We start from the raw sequence: 22172 nt of genomic DNA, 5'->3' as shown, positions 1-22172 counted from the left end.
TGGAACCCCTGTTGGGTTTTCACTACAGGAAATATTTTCCCTCACATGTCTCATTTTTCCAGGGAGATTTTACAACAGGCACATGGCAAAAAAAAGCTGATGGGGGTGTTTTAAGTTGGTCATAGACTGTTCACATTATATATAGGCAGGCTGAACACTGTTGATGGGGGGGGGGGGGAAACCAAGCAATTTTCTTTCCTGAAGCCTGTGGTTGCAGGAAAGGAAACCAATCGGTCTATGGCCTGCCTTTTTAGACTTTACTCAAACACCATAGGAAGATTGTATTCTGTTGGTGTTACTGATGCAGACTTTGTCTAGTGGAGCTGTGTCACCAGCAAGTGGAAATTTCTCACTGAGCCCTGGATAGTAATAAAAACCTGCGAAGGATTCTAATCCTTCCACAGTCTATACAAAAACTGAAAAAAAAAAACATTTTGGCTAGACTTGCATGTTATGTCAATTTGTGCATCCTTGTTTTTAGTTCAGCGACTCAAAGGATGATGGGTGAAGAGCTTGCACTTTACAAAAGAAGCGCCGGTCTTTCAGTTTTGACAGATTTCCTTTTTATAAAGTGATGGTCTTCAATAGGCTCTTATGAGAACACACAATCCCCCCCCCCCCCCCCCATTTTTTTAGGTTTAAAGTCTCTTGTGGCAAAGCCTGCTTTCCATTGTGTCACCAGCGTGGTCTATTACTGTCCCACAATATGTCCTCCCAACCAAAGAGACAATAACAGACTAATAAATATACTCTTCCCTGATAACAAAAAACATATGATAAGGTTGCAAAGCAAGGGGAAATGATGGCACTGTACATAAGGTCAGCTGTACTTGAAACCTACCTTCAAATAACCTTGCTTGATCTGCAGTGAAAAAACAGCATGATATCCACAGGACCACTGCTTCCGATGATTGGCCCCCTAACTTATTTTAATATTAAGATATACGTTAAGGCAAAATAATACATCTCGGCAATACATGACATGTTTCCTCCATGTCTTGTCATATTAAAAATAAAATAAAAAATATCTGTTCATCTGCCAGATATCAAAGCGATCCTAATTCCTGCAGTAGCTGACATTGGCACTGATGCATTGAAATTCCCAGCAGTGTTGTCAGCCCTGCCCTAATTCTCCCCCGCCTGGACTACAAACCACCCCAGTGTCCCTTTTTTAAATCATTCTGAATGCCTGAGGGAAGCATTGCGGCAATCATGTGACTACTGTTTGCTATGATTGGCCGCATAACTCAGCGATGCATGGCATTTTTATCCATATTTTGTTGTATCAAATATGCTGCAGGTAAAAAAAATTAACCACCTGCTCATCTGCCAGATGATCCTAATCACTGCAGTAGCTGACAATCTTGCCACTGCTGCACTGGAATTCCTAGCAGTGTTGTCGGCCTTGCCCAAGAGCTCCCCCCACCCCCAGTACAAACCACCTCTTCAACCCTTTCCTGCCCACCGCAGTGTCCCTTTTAAACAGTTCTGAATGCCTGAGGGAAGGATAGTGACAATTGTGACCACTGTCAGTAGTCTCATGACCAAAAGTCTGTCCTGCCAGCTACTGATTCTTGGTCTGGCTGGTTGTGCTAGTCTCGGCACATAAATGTTGGCCGCCCAGCAATTTGAATGGGCGTTAAAGCCACCACGTGTTGGGTGGTCATAAGGGGATATGGTCTTTAATAAAGAGAACTGGGCAGGGTTTGAAGCCATTTCTTAGGATATCAGTGCAGTGTTGTCGGCTCACTTTTTGCAGCCTATTGAAATTCTGGCCATGCAATTTTCTGGGACTAGTGTGTGGGGTTTTTTTTATTTTTTATTTAATCTTGCCCAGATATATACTTTTACAAAGACTAGTCAGGTCTTATTTATTCTACAGGGTACTACAGGCATACTACTTGTGTGCAATGGATTACAGGCCTGCAGGAGCAAACAGTGGCTGACTACTGCTGCCAACACCCAAGACGGGCATAGCATGTTTGAAAAACTGAAGGTTTGATTGGCATGGCTTCTATAGTTCTAGGTTTTCCTATAAGGAGGATCCTAATTTTTCTGGCAAAACTGAAAATCTAAAGTGGGGGCAGTTAAAGTAATCCGCTTGTTTTGTTGCCTGTTCCTAATTTATAAAATGTATTCCTTTCTGTGGTGGGTGGTCTGTAAGCTCAGCTTTTAGCTGTTCCCTGCCATTGTCTATGAAATGTTTGCATTGACAGAATGTCTTCTGTCTTTAAGACCTGATTCACGCTTGTGCAGTTTGCAGGTACATTTTTTGCGCTTTTCAAAACTCATCTTTAAACCATTGAAGTCCTATGGCACCAAAACAGAAAAAAAAAAAACCTGGCTCTTTCCAAAAAATGCACAGATGTAGACTACAGTCCATTTACCATGGATTTATATGGTTTCCTATGGATGCATTCTGTTTCTGCAAAACTGAAATTTGCACTACATGCATAGGTGTGAACCAAGCCTTAGTCTAGGTTTACACTGAATGCAGGTTTGAAATCGTGCGCGTTCATGCACAGATATCTATTGAAACCACCACCCCTGAAGTTGAAACCACCACCCCTGAAGTCGACAAAAGTAGTGCAGGAACTACTTTTGGGAATCAGTGCGACACTGCAGACTCAGCGTTGCACTGTGCTGACAGTGCCATTGCCGGCAATAGGCTCTGATTTGGCATGCCTTTTCACATGTCAAAACGCATGTCAAATCAGACCAATATGAATATGGGCTCAAGCCGAACACCAACATTTAATGTCCCCTTTTTTTTTTTTTATATATTTTGTTTTGGCTAAACAAACTATAGCAGTATCAGGTGCACTTGCCGGGCATACTGTATGAACTGTATGTGGCTTCTGCTACATAAGGTATACAGCGCTGTGTATGGCAGTGGGTTAGGGACTTCCTGTCCCACTCCCGAAACAAAATAGTCAAGCTGAGTGCTGTTCAGTCATTCATGGGAAGCTTTGTGGTTTCTGGGAATGATTGTGACATCATCCATCTGCCTCAGCCAACCAGAGGAAGCTTGTATTTATTCACAAGATTGGGTTAGGCTGAGCTCTGCTCAGCTATTCAAAGGAAGCTTTATATTAAGCTTCCTGTGAATAGCTGAGCAGAGCTCAGCCCAACTCGATCTTGTTCTGGTAGATGGTAAGGCCTTGTCTTGCCGCTGGACACAGTGCTGTATAATGTATGTAGTGAAGGCACAGCGAGTGCGGTAAATGGTTGGCTTGGGCTAGCATGACCCGATCAAACTATTTAAGGGGACAATAAATGTGGCCTTTTATTCATTTCCCTGTAAAGAAAATATAAACCTTTACCACCCGGGCTTGTTATCGTATGCTGCCTCTTGCATTCTAAAGCAACACTGCTCAAAAATAAAAGATCGCAAGCGTGATAGGATCTGCTGCGTCCACAAAAAGTGTGACAAACGCAGCTTAAGGACCCTTTCAAATTGAGATGTGTTTTTCAAGCGCTTTTGCGTTTAAAAAAGAAGAAAAAAATCACCTGAAAAGCTCAAGAAAAATGATCCCCTTTTTAAAATCAAGGAATGTGTTCACACTGTGGCGGTGCACTTTCGTTGCTGTGAAAAAAGCCATGTTTGGGGATCTAAAAACGCATCAAAAATGCATCTTTCCGTTGAAAGCAATGGAAACCCTGCCATAAACTCACCTGCGATGTTTGAGTCGCATGCTCTCTAATACTGCACTGCAAACATGGTAAAATTATGGCAAAAATGCTTATGCGTTTTTGCAGCAGATCGGTGTGAAAATGCCTTTTTTTTTTTTTAGAGTGGTCATTAACATGTTTCAATTTAAAGTGGAACTAAACCCAATCAATTTAAATGTTTCCTGAATCGATTACATGCAATGCATTTGTTGTATAACTATTAGTTACTAATGTGCTTATGTTTGTTCTAACCAAACTGTAAAGCCTTAAAATGACTGGTGCCATAGCTGATTACATGTGCAGCACCATGACCTTTGCAGGCTAGAATGGCAGCTTCCTTTGGCTGTAAATGATAGGAAGGTATAGTTCTGCATTAAATTGGAACCTGGAGACCCGTGTTTTGATGTTGCAGGAAAACGCTCATCTGCCATGTGGAGTCCAGGGGTATTCTCACAATGCTGACCTGCAAGTTTGTTGGCGTTGTCGACTGTCCTGTAAACTGGGTGGGGACCGTTTGGTCAAAGTGTGGTATATTTTCTTACCATTTTATTAAATGCAGTACGGGACAAAATGGGATTTTTTTTTTGTAAGATTGCCCTGCCTTGGTGACATTAATCAGAAGAGTGGACTATGACTTTCAAATCCTGACTTGGTAGGCTTGGAAGTGCAACAAAGTGTAAGTTGTGAAGCAGGAACAAAAATTGTCTCTGGACAGCCGCACTCTGAACAAATTGTAGCCTTTATTAAAAGGACAGCACTACAAGTCACAGCAAAGTAAAATAAAACCCAACTGCTGACGCGTTTCGCACTGAAACTAGTGCTTGGTCATAGCTAAGTGTAAGTTGTACCTTTCATACTGGAAGCAGCCATGATGGGAGATTTCATATTATTTAGCCTATCGGTTCACTCAGAAGTGCTAATAAGACTGATGCTTCTAGTGAACGCCCTCCTGTATCCTCTGAGTAGGTGGTCTATAGAAACTTTAAGCACAGTGCTGATTTTAAAGCAGTGTCATTTCTAGCATTTTAATCTATAACAGTGCAGTGATCTCTTCAGGGTGTTTCTGCAGACTAAACATTACGGTGTTATTCAAGACTACACGAGATCACCGTTTTCAAAGAGGGACAGTGCGATCGGCTCAGCCACCTGTTGGGGAAAGAGAGCTGTCCTGTGAATAACTGCTGTGATGATACTTTGAATTTTCCTGACTTCTTCTTTGGACAATTGATCAGGGTTGTGTCTATATTTTTCCTTCCTTTTTGTACTTGTACAAAGAACAACATTGTATTATTATTTTTTTTGGAGTACCCTGCAAATGAAAAGGTTTTTATTCTACGTCCAGAATAAAAGTTCAATGAAATCCAAATATTTAGGTTGTGCGTTGTGTTTTTTATATATTTATTTGCCCCTCCACCCCAATTCCTACTGTACCAAAACTCTCCACCCATCCAATTCCTCAACCCCCCCCCCCCCCCCCCCCCCCCCCCCTTCATTCACAGCTCTCCTGTTGCACTGGGGAGCCTGGGACTGGCCACAAATCGGCTGTTGGAGGAGCATCCGTTCGCACAGCTCCTCTGTCGAATAGGCTGGAAGTGATGAGGATTTTGCTACTTCAAAGTTTCAGTGTTTCTCTGGCCAGGACAGCCAGGGAAATGGCTGATCAAATGGATCTGTTTGATTGGCTGCTTTGGAGGGCAGAGGAAGGTTGTGGGGTCTAATTGGACGCCTGATCTCTCAATAAAGAGTGCCTGTCACTGCCCAAGCTACAGTGAGGGAAAAGCGTATTTGATCCCCTGCTGATTTTGTATGTTTGCCCACAGACAAAAGTGATCAGTCAAAAATATCCAGAAAAACACATTTAAAAAAAGTTATTAATTTGCATTTTAATGAGTGAAATAAGTATTTGATCCCTTATCACTCAGCATGATTTCTGGCTCCCAGGTGTCTTTTATACAGGTAACAAGCTGAGATTTGGAGCACTCTCTTAAAGGGAGTGCTCCTAATCTTGTCTCTTTACCTGTATAATAGACCCCTTTCCACAGATTCCATCAGATGCCAATCTCTCCACCATAGCCCAGACCAAAGAGCTGTCCAAGGATGTCGGGAACAAGATTGTAGACCTACACAAGGCTGGAATGTGCTGAAAGTCCATCTCCAAGCAGCTTGGTGAGAAGGTGACAACAGTTGGTGCGAATAATCGCACATGGAAGAAATCACCTTCGGTCTGGGGTTCCAGGCAAGATCTCGCCTTGTGGAGTTTTAATGATCATGAGAGAGGTGGTGAGGAAACGGCCCAGAATCTAATCAATGATCTCAAGGCAGCTGGGACCATAGTTACCAATTGTTTTCTTGGTAACACTACGCCGTGAAGGGCTCAAGAAAGCGCATGTACAGGCCGAGCTGAAGTTTGCAAATGAACATCTAAATTATTCAGAGTAGAACTGGGTGGAAATGTTGAGACCAAAATCAAGCTCTTTGGCTTCAACTTAAATCGCCGTGTTTGGAGGAGGAATGCTGCCTATGACCCCAAGAACACCACCCCCCACCGTCCAAAAATTGAGGTGGAAACCTTATGCTTTGGGGTGAACAAGCCCATGTACTGTCAAATCTTATCTTGGGTGAGAACCTCCTTCCCTCAGCCAGGGCATTGAAAATGGGTCATGGTTGGGTATTCCAGCATGACAATGACCTAAAAAACACAGCTAAGGCAACAAAATAGTGGCTCCAGAAAAAGCACATTTAAAGATATTTTTTTAAACATGTTCTACTTACCTCCACTGTGCAGCTCGTTTTTCACAGTGTCCCCGAACCTGGTCTTCTGGGGTCCCTCAGCGGCTGTCTCCACTCCCCCCAGAACCCCCCCCCCCCCCCGCGCAAGGACTCAAACACCTTCATGCGAGCGAGCATGAAAAAAAAAAAAAAAAAGAATAGACTAGAGTAAAAAGAATAGAAATTAATCGAAAAGAGAAGAATAGGGTAAAACAGAATCGCAAATAAAAGGATAGGATAAATAGAAGTTTAAAGATTTGAATAGTATAAAATACAACTGTCTTCTGCAAATAGAAAATAATGCAAAATGGAATATAATAAAAAAAATAGAATATAAGGTATTCTGAGATGTAAATAAAAAATAATAAAATGAATAGAATACAAAAAATAGAATACAACCATCTTTCAAATAGAATAAATCTGAAAACTAAATTAGATTAAATAATGGAGGTCTGTGTGTCGGGTCCTAGAGAGATCAATCCGCTGACACTTGGTTATTGGGGTGCGGAGTGATCACATCTTGCACTGATCACACATAGACATACAATGGTTGGGTGATCATGTGACACGGGTCGCTTATGTTCTATGGAAGCATGTCTTCCATCTTCACCTAAAATCTTCTTTTGCAGCTCCAACTTAACCACTTGAGATCCGCGCTATAGACGAAATACGTCCGCAGCGCGGCTCTCAAGTGCCAAGTGGCCGTTTAAACACGGCCTCTTATGTGCATTACCCGCGCGCGCCACTGGGTGGCGCGCGGCGGGTAAAAACTGTCCCGACGCATCGCCGAAGACCCGATGCGTGTACCGGGCGGCCGCGATGTCCGCCGGGTACACGCGATCGTCGGTGACACGGCGGTGACAGCAGGGACGTGGAGCTCTGTGTGTAAACACAGAGCTCCATGTGCTGTCAGGGAGAGAGGAGACCGATGCTGTGTCCCTTGTACATAGAGACACAGCATCGGTCACCTCCCCCAGTCACCCCCCTCCCCCCACACAGTTATAACACACCCAGGCTACACAGTTAACCCCTTCCTCACCCCCTAGTGTTAACCCCTTCACTGCCAGTCACATTTATACAGTAATTCGTGCATTTTTATAGCACTGATCGCTGTATAAATGTGAATGGCGCCAAATTTGTGTCAAAAGTGTCCGATACGTCCGCCGCAATATCCCAGTCCCAATAAAAATCGCAGATCACCGCCATTACTTGTAAAAAAATAAATAATAAAAAAATATCATAATTCTGTTCCCCATTTTGTAGGCGCTATAACTTTTGCGCAAACCAGTCGCTTATTGCGATTTTTTTTTTTTTTTTACAAAAATACGTCGAAAAATACGTATCGGCCTTAACTGAGAAAAAAAATTGTTTTTTAAAAAAAAAATTGGGATATTTATTATAGCAACAAGTAAAAAAAAAATATATTTTTTTTAAATTGTTGCTCTTTTTTTGTTTATAGCGCAAAAAATAAAAACCGCAGAGGTGATCAAATACCACCAAAAGAAAGCTCTATTTGTGGGGAAAAAAGGACGCCAATTTTGTTTGGGAGCCACGTCGCACGACCGCGCAATTGTCAGTTAAAGCGACGCAGTGCCGGACGCTGAGATTTCGCCTGGGAACGAAGGGGGTTTATGTGCCCAGTAAGCAAGTGGTTAATGAAGGGACAACAATCAAGTAGTTATTATAACACAATTGTAATTTAAGTGGCGTTCGCCTTTAAATCTGAACTTCAGACAGATATAATGGGAGGGCGGGGTCAGCGTGCGCCATACGTTGGGATGGCGTTACGTCGGATGACGCGGTAGCCGTGCGCCGGAAGTGAGGAGTCTGTGCAGGAGAGATGTCGCTGGCGTTTGTACCGGAGCGGCTGCGGGCCCGGGCACAGGTTACGGAGGACAATGTACAGAGGGTGAGCGTCCCGGGGAGGAGGAGGAGGACGGGTGGCTTGTGGAGTGTAAAGTGACCCTCGTTACGGTGTCTGTGGTGGGTGACATATTGGCGACCTCACGGCTCTCTATATTTCACCCCCCCCCGGGGAGTGAATGTAGGGGGCCTTCAGGTGATGACTGCAAGACAATCAGCAGACACCATCACTGCCACGTTGGAGGAAGGGGTTACATGACCCCACCACCCAATACCAGGAAGTACATCCTATCCCAGTAGGGGGGTTCCTATGACCCCACCACACCCCCCAATACCAGGAAGTACAGCCTATCCCAGGATGGGGGGGGGGGTCACATGACCCCTACACACACCCCCCAATACCAGGAAGTACAGCCTGTCCCAGGATGGGGGTCACATGACCCCTACACACCCCCCAATACCAGGAAGTACAGCCTGTCCCAGGATGGGGGTCACATGACCCCTACACACCCCCCAATACCAGGAAGTACAGCCTGTCCCAGGATGGGGGGGGGTCACATGACCCCTACACACCCCCCAATACCAGGAAGTACAGCCTATCCCAGGAGGAGGCGGGGGGGTCACATGACACCTTAAGCTCTAAAGAACAGGGCCCTCCAATTCCTCTTGTATTGTAAAGTGCTACACAAACTGTTGGCACCGTATAAATCCTGTATAATAATAATATGTGGGAGTGCAATCTAGCCCTCAGAAATGGAGGGAGGAGAGAACATCCTGGGGGGGAGGGGAGCTGCAGTTAAAGAGAACCGCCCCCCCCATCAATACACAGCACAAGTTCAGTTTATAGCGGAGCTGGTGTTCTATCGTGCCCTCTGTAGAAAAGAGCCAGCGCATGCGCAGTATGGAGTGCCGCTCCAGCTGATTTCCTGATCAGCTGGTGTGACGTCACCATGGCGCATGCGCACATCGTAGGAGGTATCTTACGACGGGAGATACCATTTCACAGGCCCAATTGAAAGCTATGCAAACCGCGGAGGGAAGCCGTAGTTGTGAGATTGTGCATCGCTGTTGCGCCGCAGGTTTACAGTGTGCTGAAGGTTGGGTTGGGTTTGTGTAAGGTTGGGTTGCAACACCGCCACCACCCGCCCGGCAACAGTGAGGCACAATGTGACAACTACCGTCTCCCTCCCCCCAGAAAAATAATGCTTGAAGCCATTTACTGTTGACTGTTTCACTACCTCTGCTTGAAGTTTATTCCGATCATCAACTACCCATAGAAACACACCGCAGAAGCCTCGTCGCTCCCCCTCTCCCACTCGGTGCAGCACACAGGCCGACCTCTGACCGGACGTTCTGTCAGATTACCGCTACCCACCAGATCGTGTAACGGAACTGACGTTTCGGACCAAAAAATACTTGCTGCGCATGCGCAAGGCATTCCAACGTGTTCCATGGCGCTATGCGTTCCAAAAACGTCATGATCTGACGGGTGGCTGTAATCTGATAGAACACTCATGCGGACATCTTGCTACACCTTGAATTTCAGAGTAAATTTAGCAATAAAGTGAGCGGATATAAATCTAGTATATTGATATTTGATATAGATTTCTTTTGGTGGTATTTTATCACCTCTGCGGTTTTTATTTTTTGCGCTATAAACAAAAAAAGAGTGACAATTTTGAAAAAATAAATATTTTTTACTTTTTGCTATAATAAATATGCCCCAAAATATATAAAAAAAACTTTTTTTTCCTCAGTTTAGGCCGATACGTATTCTTCTACATATTTTTCGTAAAAAAAATCGCAATAAACGTTTGATTGGTTTGCGCAAAAGTTATAGCGTCTACAAAATAGGGGATAGTTTTATGGCATTTTTATTAATATTTTTTACTAGTAATGGCGGCGATTTTTTTTTTTTTTTTTTGGTACTGCGACATTATGGGGGACACTTGACACATTTTTGGGACCATTGGCATTTTTATAGCGATCGGTGCCGTAAAAATGCATTGATTACTATAAAAATGTCACTGGCAGGGAAGGGGTTAACACTAGGGGGCGAGGAAGGGGTTAAGTATGTTCCCTGGGTGTGTTCTAACTGAAGGGGGGGGGGGTGAGACTGAAATGGGGAAATGACAGATCCGCTGTTCATACATTGTATGAACAGACAATCAGGCATTTCTCCCCCTGACAGGACCAGGAGCTGTTTACACACACACAGCTCCTGGTTCTCGCTCTGTAATGAGCGATCGCGGGTGCCCGGCGTCGATCGCGCCCGCTGGGATCAGGGACGAGTGGGGGGTGCGTGTGCACCCCTATTGGCTGCTGGCAGAGATGACGTATAGCTACATGATCTCGCCCAGCAGAGCCGACCTGCCGCCTTATAACTGCAGCGGCTGGTCAGCAAGCAGTTAAGAAAATAGTTGACAACTATTTTCATAATGGATTAGTTGTTTCAGCCCTACAGACAGCAGCTATGATTTAAGCACCAATTTATAGTGCGAAACGCGTCAGCTGTTTTACTTTCGTGTTGTGTGCTGTGACTTGTAGTGCATTTTTTCTTTTTTAAATAAATACAACCATCAAGGTTTTTTGGAGTGCGGCTGTCCATATTTTTTTTTTCCATGTGTTACAGATGGCAGGGACCTTGTCAAACGTTCAACCTTCACCTTGTTTTTTTTTTTTTTCCTTTCCAGCTGCTGGAAGAGAACGACCAACTCATCCGCTGTATTGTGGAATATCAGAGCAAGGGGAGAGCCACAGAGTGTTCCCAGTAAGTAACCCCCCGAGTTCATTTACAGCAGGGATCCTCAAACTACAGCCCCCCAGCTGTTGTAGAACTACACATCCCATGAGGCATTGTAATACACTGACATTCACAGATATGACTGGGCATGATGGGAATCGTAGTTCCTGGAGGGCTGTAGTTTGAAGACCCATGATTTAGAGCAGGGGTCTTTAAACTACGGCCCTCCAGTTGTTCAGGAACTACAATTCCCATCATGCTTAGCCATGTCTGTGAATGTCAGTGTGTTACAATGCCTCATGGAATGTATAGTTCGGCAAACAGCTGGAGGGCCGTAGTTTGAGGACCCCTGATTTAGAGTGTGTCTGCCCACATGTCTTGCTGTATTTTCACCCTTGTGTCTGTCAGTCTGGTATATAGATCTGTGAATATAATTGGGTTAACCCGCATCAATTTGTGTGTGTGTGTGCGCGCGCAATCGGGCGGCAGTGGAGCCTTCTGAGTGCTTCCACCTGGTAAGTCAGCAGGGCTCACTTGTTGGGTGATTAAAAAAAAAAAAAAAAATGCATGTCCTGGGTGTTGGGCGATAAAAAATTTGCATCCCTGCAACAGTGAATGGGCTGACAAAAGCCCAGGCGCCAGGACACAATTTCTAGTCACCATGGCGACCTGGGATTTGTCAAACCCTGATGGCCATAGTGTTTTTATTTGGTTCAGGTGGAGCAGTGAGGGGTTACCGTTAGTCTGTCAGTTTTTATTGCTGTCTGCTTCTCTGCTGCCCCCTCCCGCCCTCTGTTTCTTCCCTGATTGGAAAGTCCAAAAGCGTATAGTTGTCATTGGAACAGGAAATGGAATCTTCCATTGGTGACACATCTGTACCAGTGCCAATTAAAATGGGATTGCCCGTCACTTTCCGCTGTGTCTACAGGAAGCGAAGGGGAATCTCCTGCATCGGGGAAGCAGCACAAGTAGCCAATCGGCTGTGTTGCAGTGATTATGTACGAACAAGAAGCATGCTGAAAGAAGGATAACCTTATTGGTCTGCTGCTTCCCCTTTTACTGTCCTATCGGGGGGGGACAAGACCGGTGTCACTGAGCTGCGACAGACAGGACTGTGTTGTGTGGCAGAGCTGTGTAAATCTCAGGAGTGGATGGCCAAAAATAAAAATTGTTTGACAGATAAATCCTCTCCCTTGTATGTATTCCACTGTGTGTTTAACACGTGAAGGTCTTATCAGTATGACTTTTTTTTCACCCCCCAAGTAGAGGAACGTGATCTTGTTTTAATTTATCCGGCAAAGCATTATCACATGATTTAGTATTGATAGCTTCATTTTTATTTTTTTCCTGAAGGTACCAACAAGTTCTGCACAGGAATCTCATCTACTTGGCAACCTTAGCTGATGCAAGTCCTCCTCCCCCACCCCCACCCAAACCAGCATTCTAAACCGTGTGTGCCAGTCCCCTTCTCCAACCATCCAACTACCTGTGTGTATCTCTACATGCAGCAGCATTACCTGTATACTCTCCATCTTTTGTCTGAGCTCCTTGGAAAGTGACCCCAACACAGAGCTGGCTGGAAGAACATTTTCCTGCTCTGATGAAGTTTCAGTTTTGTCCACAAGATGGAGCCGGTTAGGCAGCTTCAGACAGTGGCCAGTCTAGGGCCAAGGACTGCAGCATGCTGATTGCAATGTCATATTTTTTTTTTTTTTAATTAAGATCTCTGTAGTTATTTATTCAGAGGCGAGGTGGAAAACATGGCCTGCAAGGGAGGCCGAATGCCAAAGCTCTGTGCGTTGGAAGGATTTAGTTTTGATTGTAAATATTTTGTTTACTTGAGGCTGTACATCTTGTTTGAATTTCAGGTATTCATTTTTAATAAAAAAATAAAACCTATGGACTGTTTCATTCTGAATAGATAGCACCACTTTAGCGCTGGATGATTTTACCCCTTCATGATATATATATATTTATTTTTCCTCACTTACCTTTTATGAAGTACCTTGTGTACTTCTGCCCCAGCGCGTTACGTCCTCTTCTCCCCTGCTGCCTTCTGGGACCTTAGTATGTCCCAGAAGATGACAGGGCCATTCAGGAAGGAACTTTAAATGAGAGAAATCACTTCCAAACAGAATAGTACACATGATTAAAAGTTTATAGCAGATTTCATGTTGACAATTCAATAGACATGATTAAACAAAAAAAAAAAACGTATTGAGCTGATCCATAATAAGTAATCATAATACACAATATAAATTAACAAAAATAATATTTTTATACCCATTTTTTGATGGAGCTATAATTACAAAATACACAGCGATCCACAAATTTCTTTGCATCCTACATGTTTTGTGGATCAATGTTCACCTCCTCAGGGGTAGATGCAAGAAAATTATCCAAAAAGATAAGAAAATGGCAGAATAATATCTCATACAAAAATGCATGACTCCTAATGTGGGGGGGGGGGGGGGGAAGAAATAGTGTGGGCAATTTGCCCTAGTACTTACAGGTCAGCTAAAAAGGAGGATGGAGAAAGAACCTGGCAGCCTTGTGAGGGGAGGGGGAGGGGGGTTTCTGCCTCTGTGGCGACATGACCCAAATGGACTTCGGGGACAAATGGAGGGCGGGCCAAGTTTTCTAAACAAGGTGAATCCATAGCTTATGTGCATGGGTGATGGCACAATTAGCCAGCAATAATATATATATTTTTTTTGTTTCCACACACACACATATATATATATATATATATATATATATAAAATATGTGTGTGTGTGTATGAGTAGCTTACTATATCTTGTTCTACTCTTTTTTAGTCATCAGCTATATCATGCACACTTTGTTCCCTCCTTGTCACATAAGGATTTGGGAAGCCAAAATCGTGTGTGTGATGGATTCACCGCGCTATGAAAACTTGGTCCTCCCTCCATTTGTCATGTCTTCACTCACAAGGCTGCTAGATTCTCCCCCCCTCTTCTTTTGAGCTGACCTGTAAGTACCAAGGCAAATTTCCCACACTATCCCCCCTACATTGGAAGTCATCCATTTTTGTACACAATATTATTCTGGCATTTTCTTATCTTTTCAGATAATATTGTTGCATCTACTCCTGAGGAGGTGAACATTGATCCACGAAACAGAGTTATAGGATGCCAAGACATTTGTGGATCGCCATGTATTTTGTACTTATTTCCATCTGCCTAAATCATGCATCTCCATCGAAAAATATAATGTATACAAATAATTTTATTTTTTTATTTATAGTGTGTATTACGATTACTTATTAGGCTTCATTTCCATGGACGTTTTTACAGCCACTTTTCTGAGCGTTGTTTGCAGCTTAAAAACAGCTCTCCATGTTAGTCTATGGCAGTGATGGTGAACCTTGGCACCCCAGATGTTTTGGAACTACATTTCCCATGATGCTCAACTACACTGCACAGCGCATGAGCATCATGGGAAATGTAGTTCCAAAACATCTGGGGTGCCAAGTTTAGCCATCACTGGTGTATGGCCCTCATGCCCACCATGACGTTTTTGAGCTGTAGATGGCTGAGCGGTTTTTAAGCTGCAAAAAAAAAAAAAAAACACAGGACCAGTGCATTCTGAAGCTCCAGAGTAGAGCTGTAAAAACGCGCAGAAATGCTACCGCTGCGTTTTTGAGCTCCAGCTCAAAAAAAAAAAAAAAAAAAAGAGCTGTAAAAAAGGCCAAATAAAGTGGCTGTAAAAACGTCCATGGAAATGAAGCATTATAAATCAGCTCAATACAATTTCTCTTTGTTTATATTGTATCATGTCTATTGAATTGCCAACATGAAATCCGCTATTACGCAATAAACTTTTAACCATGTGTACTTTTCTGTTTGGAAGTGATTTGCCTCATTTAAAGTCCCGTGACCAACGCTCTCATTTATATTTAGGAATGGAAGCTTTTGGTGCTACAGACCAAATCTATTTTTCACTAATCTACACAGTGTGCGGATTCCGTGATCAGACCAGGACCTGCTTCCTCCAACTGTACAAATAAACATAGTGGGCAGGTCAGACTGGGAACAAGCTCCTCCCAGGACACAAATAAATGAACTACAGTGGGAGAGTCAAACCAGGACCTGGGTCTTCCCCACTACGCCAATAGATGGGAAAAAAAAAAATGACTGAAGGTCTGCTTCCATCTTTCCATCTATTAAATCTTCCACCCTTGTTGGCGTTTTAACTTTGGATAGTCAAACATTTTTTTTTGTGGAAGTAAATAGCTTATGCTGCCCACTTCCTGTTTCTTGTCTGGTCATTAGCCTAGGCCAGTGATGGCGAACCTTGGCACCCTACTACATTTCCCATGATGCTCATGCACTCTGCAGCGTAGTTGAGCATCATGGGAAATTAAGTTCCAAAACATCTGGGGTGCCAAGGTTCCCCATCACTGGCCTAGGCCAATGAAATCATGCACAGCTCTCTCTCATGAGAGTTTGCCATCAAGGGAGGGGGGTATATATGTGTGCGTGTGTATACACACACACACACACACACACACACACACACACACACACACAGTGCCTTGAAAAAGTATTCACACCCCCCCCCCTTTAATTTTACAACCTAAATGTAATTTATTGGGATTTTATGCGATAGACCAAAACAAAAGTGGTACATAATTGTGAAGTGGAAGGAAAATTATAAAAAGTTTTCAAATTTGTTTACAAATAAATGTGAAAAGTGTGGGGGGTACATTTGTATTCAGCCCCCTTTACTCGGATACCCCTAACTAAAACCTAGTGGAACCAATTGCCTTCAACACTCACCTAATTAGTCAATAGAGTCCACCTGTGTGCAATTTAATCGCAATAGAAATACAGCTGTTCTGTGAAGCCTTCAGAGGTTTGTTAGAGAACCTCAGTGAACAAACTGCATCATGAAGGCCAAGGAACACACCAGACAGGTCAGGGATAAAGTTGTAGAGAAGTATAAAGCAGGGTTAGGTTATAAAAAAAATATCCCAAGCTTTGAACATCTCACAGAGCTCTGTTCAACCCATTATCCGAAAATGGAATGAGTATGGCACAACTGCAAACCTACCAAGACATGGCCGTCCACCTAAACTGACCGAGCCGGGCAAGGAGAGCATTAATCAGAGAAGCAGCCAAGAGGCCCATGGTAACTCTGGAGGAGCTGCAGAGATCCACAGCTCAGGTGGGAGAATCTGTCCACAGGACAACTATTAGTGGTCTCTCCACAAATCTGCTCTTTATGGAAAAGTGGCAAGAAGAAAGCTATTGTTGAAAGAAAGCCATAAGAATTCCCGTTTGTGAAAAGCGATGTGGGGAACACAGAAAACATGTGGAAGAAGGTGCTCTGGTCAGATGAGACCAAAATTGCACTTTTTGGCCTATAAGCAAAACGCTATGTGTGGCGGAAAACTAACACTGCACATCACCCTGAACACACCATCCCCACCGTGAAACATGGTGGTGGCAGCATCATGTTGTAGGGATGTTTTTCTTCACCTGGTACAGGGAAGCTGATCAGAGTTAATGGGGAGATGGATGGAGCCAAATACAGGACAATCTTAGAAGATAACCTGTTAGAGTTTGCAAAAGACTTGAGACTGGGGCGGAGGTTCACCTTCCAGCAGGACAATGACCCGAAACATACAGCCAGAGCTACAATGGAATGGTTTAGATCAAAAGCTTATTTATGTGTTAGAATGACCCAGTCACAGTCCAGACCTAAATCACATTGAGAATCTGTGACAAGACTTGAAAATCGCTGATCACAGACGCTCTCCATCCAATCTGACAGAGCTTGAGATATTTTGCAAAGAAGAAGAATGGGCAGACATGTCCCTCTCTAGATGTACAAAGCTGGTGGAGGAGACACCCCCAAAAAGACTTGCAGCTGTAATTGTAGAGAAAGGGGGTTCTACAAAGTATTGACTCCGGGGGGCGCCATACAAATGTACCCCCCACCTTTTTTTTGTACAAATATGTGAAAAAATAAAATGTATCATTTTTCTTCCACTTGACAATTATGAGCCACTTTGTGTTGGTCTATCACATACAATCCCAATAAAATACATTTACGTTTTTGGTTGCAACGTGACAAAAAATATGTGGAAAATGTCAAGGGGTATGAATACTTTTTCAAGGCAATGACCCTTATTATGCAGGAGAAAAGATCTGATTTCAGGCTGACTTGATTGGAAGACCTAATTAAAAATAGTAAATTTAGTAAAAAGAAAAACACCTCATCAATATAAAATACAGCCAAACTCACCAGATAAAAGGTCTTAACTAGAAACATTGTACAATAAAAAAACACCAAATAATGTCACACTATTAAATGTATCTTTAATAAAGCAAATAGTTATTTTACTTACAGAAGCTTTAGAAGTAAAATACAAAATGTACAGTTCCAGTTTACAAGTAATGGCTGGAAAAAGGAAAGAAAAAAAAAAGCGATAGTAGGGTCGCGCTCACGAGCGGTAAACCCTCGCACTTGGCAGTGAATCGGACTTCGAGGAGCCCTCGCCAAGCACAGCACTGCAACTCGCTCATAGAAAGTGGAGAGGCGAGTCTTCCCCACCCCCGAGGAGCATCTAATGGCCAGTGTTCAGTACAGCTTGAAGCCAGGAACATACCACCTACATGGTCAAAGCGTCAACATTTAGAAACAAAAAAAAAAAAAGTTTCTGTTTTCAGTTTCCGTTCATCACATTGAATTTTTTTTTTTTTAGAAGACTTCAAAATACAAGTAAAAAAAATATATATGTTCATATATAGTATGTGGAATCGTTAAGTTGGCACTTTGCGACATCTGTTTTGATACAAATATATATGTTTACCCATTAATAAGACCAATAATATTCTGATAAAACGGTTGGGGGTGGGAGGGGTTAAAGAGTCCCTGTCACCCACTGAGTGGAGGAAGATATTTTATGGACTAAACCATTCGGCAACCTATTGTTCCTCCAGGACCTAGGGATGTTATTGGATCATCCTGATTCCATAGGCGGTGTTTACCAAAACAGAGGGTCTAGTTCACAACTCCTTCACTGAGTGTGGATCGGGGACCATTGAAGGGCTGACTCCACCCAAAATGGAGATTTCAGTTTAGCCCGAATGGGGGCAAGTTTGAGAACACTAAGGCTTCTAAAATATCGCTTGGGCACTCAAACCACTGTGGTAAAGCCACACGATGGAGCCACCACTCGATTGATTCCGTTTCATATAGGATTGGCGAGACCAGCTGGCAAAAGGAAACCTCCATAACAGCCTGCTGTCACAGAGCCACACCTCCATACCAGCCTGCTGTCCCAGAGAGCCACACCTCCATACCAGCGTGCGGTCCCAGAGTGCCACACCTCCATACCAGCCTGCTGTCCCAGAGTGCCACACCTCCATACCAGCCTGCTGTCCCAGAGTGCCACACCTCCATACCAGCCTGCTGTCCCAGAGTGCCACACCTCCATACCAGCCTGCTGTCCCAGAGAGCCACACCCTCATACCAGCCTGCTGTCCCAGAGCCACACCTCCATACCAGCCTGCTGTCCCAGAGCCACACCTCCATACCAGCCTGCTGTCCCAGAAAGCCACACCTCCATACCAGCCTGCTGTCCCAGAAAGCCACACCTCCATACCAGCCTGCTGTCCCAGAAAGCCACACCTCCATACCAGCCTGCTGTCCCAGAAAGCCACACCTCCATACCAGGCTGCTGTCCCAGAGTGCCACAGGAAGGCATCAGGAGCGGACTCAAATTGATGACCCCATCCGCCATACCAGGCTGCTGTCCCAGAGTGACATCTCCATAACGGCCAGCTGTCAAGGAGATTGCCACCTCCATAATGGTCAGCTGTGGTGGAGAGCGACACCTCCATAATGGTCAGCTGTGGTGGAGAGTGACACCTCCATAATGGTCAGCTGTGGTGGAGAGTGACACCTCCACAACGGTCTACTATCGTGGAGAGTACCACCAACATATAAGCCAGCTGTCAAAAAAATGACACCTCCATAAAGGCTTGCCGTGAAAGTGTGACACTTCCATAATGGCCGCCTTTCACAGGTACATCTTCACAATGGCCGTCTAGGAGGTGGCGAAGATGAAGGAAAAAAAAAACTGTACATAAAGTTACACATAAACCACTTTTTTTCCCGGTTTCTTTTCGGAAACAGGAAGGTGGCAGGAGCGGACTCAAATTGATGACCCCCACCCCCCACTATCTTCAGAAGGTGGTCCCCAAATGTTTGATCTCCGATTTTACCCAAATTCGATTTTTGCAGGAGAAACGCAATTAACAGGGTAGGTAGGAGTCAGCAGGATGAGGGGCTGTGGCAGAGAAGACCTCAGCATTGGGAAGCCTCTGGGTGGGGTGGATTCTGCTGAACACTTCCCATATCTGAAAACTTGCCTTTTGGGTGGAGCGCCTACTTAAAAGTGCAAAGGTCTGCAGACATAAGGAGAGCAGGGTATTTCGTTTTGGGAGACTGAACGAGAACCATATGATAAATTCAATGAAATATTTTTTAGCATAAACCTTTAACGGGTACAGAAGTCTTTACAGAAACAGGCAAGAGAGAAACAAAAAGAAGCAACAGAGCAGGTCAGTATTGAGGGCTATGCACAGCACACAAGTCTCTGTAAACATAGATGATGTATGTAGACTTGATGGGTAAAAAAAAAAAAAAAAAAAAAAAAAAAAGAAAAACCCAATATAAATACAGTAATGTCAGATTTATCACAACGCAAAAAAAAACGGTAACATTCGGGCTATAAAATACATCACTGTACAAAGGGGTCAGAAAAAAAAAAAAAAAAGTATGGGCTTTAAATACCCCAAGTTATGAATTGTATATAGTTTAGTGTTTTATACATATTTTTGGTATAATTAAAATAAAAAAAGAAAGAAAAAATAATGTGCTTCAACGTTTAAATCCAAAGAAACACAATTTTTTTGTTTTTCACTGTTCCGCTACGCAAGTCGGCAAGCTCTTCACTCACAGTTATGAGTTAAAGTATATTAGTGATATATAACAATATACGAAAATAGAAAAATAAGATTAATACTGTCAATATTTTCATTTATTTTTTCTCTTTTCGAAACTAGAAAACATTGGGAGGGATTGCAGTGGGCTCTTTTCAAAAAGACAAAAATGACGCTTTTTTTTTTTTTAAATACATATAAACTATATATAGATAGATATATATATATATATATAGATATAAAGAATATTCTGTAACATCGATTAAGATAAAATGGGAAACCTGTACACAAACTATTTAAATTTCTATCATAAGCACCATTTTTCTTCTCTTGTAGCCACTTTGGTTGGAAGAAACGTGACTCCTAATATAAGCATTGTATGTCATGGCACATTTTTTTTTATTTTTTTTTTTGTTAAGTGACATTATGCTGCATTCTTTAAAAATATATATTTTTTTTATTATTATTTCATCTACCTGCTAATTAAGTTATTTTTCGGAGCCAGCTCACATAAGATTTTTTTTTTCTTTTTTAATATAATTTTTAAAGAATATTGAAAGACTTTTACTATCTCAGAAGTTATTTTCTGGAGTTGTATGTGCATAATGCCTTTGGCCATAAGGAACAGGATACGTTTTATATATTCAATAAAAAAAAAAAAAAAAAAAGAAACAAAAAAATTGGCGGCAATGAAAATGAGACTGCGACACAACTTGCATCCACCTGAAGAACTACACTGGGGGGGGGTCTCTAATATGAAACGAACAGACCTTATTTCACAAAACTGATCTTCCATGTTTAGATGGAATGTCCTGTAGGGTTGTCATAGAGGCACAAATACTGCCGTGGGGGCAGCATTTTAGGCGTGGGGTATAAAGTTTTTAATGGGGGAGCCTCTCGACCCTGGACATTTTCATTTACGAACTGAAACGTAACTACTACAAAGTGACGGAATATGGTTTTACAAACATTGGTGATGGCGACCTTGGGTCCGGTACTCTTCCTTTGTTTAGGCAAGGGTGAAGGATTTGGGGAAATCAATGGAGCCGTGGAGTCAGACGATGGCCTCCCTTCTGGGCCGGACAAAATCCATGACCTACAGCATCCGGTAAGAGGTGAACATCTGATTTGTTTTACGGATGTCAACACATTCACTGAACCTTGCAAGAGGGTTTCCAGGAAAGCCTAGTAAGGGGGGGAATGTCCTAGCTTTCAGCTTGTTATAACTTTAGTAAAAGAGCTGACAGTTCATTTTTTTTTTTTTTTAATACAAATTAAAGCGGAGGTTCACCCAAAAACACCACTTTGGACCATCCAAACTAGCATACTAGCATCAGCTAAAGTATGCCTTTTTTTTTAATGCGCTGTACTTACGGTTTAATCCGTAAGTTTCGTTTCAGACACCCGCAGGGAATGGGCGTTCCTATGAAGAGTGGAACATGATTAACGGCCGGCTATGGCGCGTCCCACGTTCCGAAAATAGCCGGAGTAGGACTCGGCTCTTCACGGCGCTATACGGCGCCTGCGCATCAGACTAGAAGCTGACTGCGCAGGCGCCGTATATGTCGGCGTCCTATTTCGGCTTTTTTCGGAAGGCATGACGCGCCATTGCTGGAAGTACCCCTCTTCATAGGAACGCCCATTTCCCGGCCGGAGTCTGAAACGAAAGTTACGGATTAAACCATAAGTACAGCTCAAAAAAAAAAAAAAGAGGCATACTGTAGCCGACGCTAGTATGCTCGTTTGTATGGTAGATCAAGAATTTTTTTTTTTCAGGGTGAACCCCCGCTTTAAGTTGAGGGTTCTGCAGTACACTTAGTAATCAGCCAAGGCAAGTCAAATTGCTTGCTATAAACACTGAACTTGGTGGGTATCTATAGCAGGATGTAAAGTAGATTTCCAGCCTCAACCCAACTAGTTTTAAAGGATAAGTTCACCTAAAAAAAAAAAATAAAAAAAATAAAAAAAATAAAAAAAAGATGTTGATCTTTTGCGAGTATATAAAAAAAAAAAAAAAAAAAAAAAAACACAAAAAATTAGCATTTACAAATTTAATTTTTATTGAGCAGTGTTTCTCAACCCCTCTGGCCCTCAAGTACCCCCCACGGTCCATGTTTTCAGATTTTCCTTTACTTTGCACAGCTGCTTT

The 22172-nt window shown here is 43.0% G+C and overlaps 1 protein-coding gene and 1 long non-coding RNA gene across 2 annotated transcripts; one reads left to right on the top strand and one right to left on the bottom strand.

The window, feature by feature from the left end:
- Positions 1–8219: 8219 nt before the first annotated feature.
- On the top strand, positions 8220–12550 carry SS18L2 (SS18 like 2). Its single transcript, XM_040328069.1, has 3 exons — positions 8220–8350; positions 10998–11074; positions 12401–12550. The coding sequence occupies exons 1-3, from the start codon at positions 8282–8284 to the stop codon at positions 12492–12494; spliced, it is 240 nt and encodes a 79-aa protein (XP_040184003.1). The 5' UTR covers positions 8220–8281; the 3' UTR covers positions 12495–12550.
- A 4817-nt stretch (positions 12551–17367) lies between these two features.
- LOC120917858 lies at positions 17368–21300 on the bottom strand. Its single transcript, XR_005744243.1, has 2 exons — positions 18406–21300; positions 17368–18371 (listed from the first exon to the last, which is right to left on the bottom strand). It is a non-coding gene; the product is annotated as an uncharacterized LOC120917858 (long non-coding RNA).
- Positions 21301–22172: the final 872 nt, after the last annotated feature.

Source organism: Rana temporaria, chromosome 11 (genome assembly GCF_905171775.1).
Source record: "Rana temporaria chromosome 11, aRanTem1.1, whole genome shotgun sequence".
NCBI lineage: Eukaryota > Metazoa > Chordata > Amphibia > Anura > Ranidae > Rana > Rana temporaria.
This window is presented reverse-complemented; position numbering and strand designations above follow the sequence as displayed.